General features: G+C 62.9%; 1 protein-coding gene across 1 annotated transcript in view; it reads left to right on the top strand.

Moving 5' to 3' along the window:
• Window positions 1–479, top strand: part of LOC103898533 (non-receptor tyrosine-protein kinase TYK2-like) — a gene marked incomplete at its 3' end in the record, with an annotated part of 24,283 nt that extends 23,804 nt beyond the window's left edge. Inside the window, exon 19 of the mRNA XM_009278809.2 lies at window positions 386–479. Coding sequence (XP_009277084.1) covers window positions 386–479 — 94 coding nt within the window. The remainder of the gene's footprint in view (window positions 1–385) is intronic.
• Window positions 480–580: the final 101 nt, after the last annotated feature.

Raw genomic sequence — 580 nt, 5'->3', positions numbered from 1 at the left:
GCCGTCGTCGTCGTCGTGGTGCCGGAGCCCTTTGCGCTCCTGCCCGCCTCGCTTCCGCGAGAAACAAATCTGCTCTCGGATCAGGGTCCTGCCGGAGCCGGCGCCGCCGGGCAGGGGTCTCCCGAACCCGACGGCGGGCTCGTGCCGCTGCCGTTTTTATTGCAGCCGTCTATGCCTCGTATCTCCGTTCCGGCTCACGCGCCTCCGCGGCCTCTCCCGAAACTCTCGTTGCCGCTTGAGGAGTAAAGAGAGAGGAGTCAAGAGAGGATTAAAGCTCCCTGCCGCGCTTCTCGCTTCTCTCGAACCGCCCCGCGCCTGGTTTCCTCCTCTTTTTGAGTGACTTTTCTGTCTTTTCTGGTCTTTCTCGCTGTGCTTTCTGCCCCAGAAGGCATTGCTTGGGAACTCCCTGTTACTGCAGAACCAGGTCTGGACACAGCTGCTGCAGAACAAGGAGAACCAAACCCTCTTCCATGTGAGCGGTAGGAGGCAGCCGGCGCGGTTTGACGTGCTGCGTGTGTGGTGGTGCCCAGCCGTAGCGCCGGGACCATCCCCCCCGCCCCAACCCTTCCCCGCGTCCTCC

The sequence above is a fragment of the Aptenodytes forsteri genome, unplaced genomic scaffold (genome assembly GCF_000699145.1).
Source record: "Aptenodytes forsteri isolate BGI_AS27 unplaced genomic scaffold, ASM69914v1 Scaffold811, whole genome shotgun sequence".
Lineage (NCBI taxonomy): Eukaryota > Metazoa > Chordata > Aves > Sphenisciformes > Spheniscidae > Aptenodytes > Aptenodytes forsteri.
Note: the sequence above shows the minus strand (reverse complement) of the source record. Positions and strands in the feature narration are given on the sequence as shown.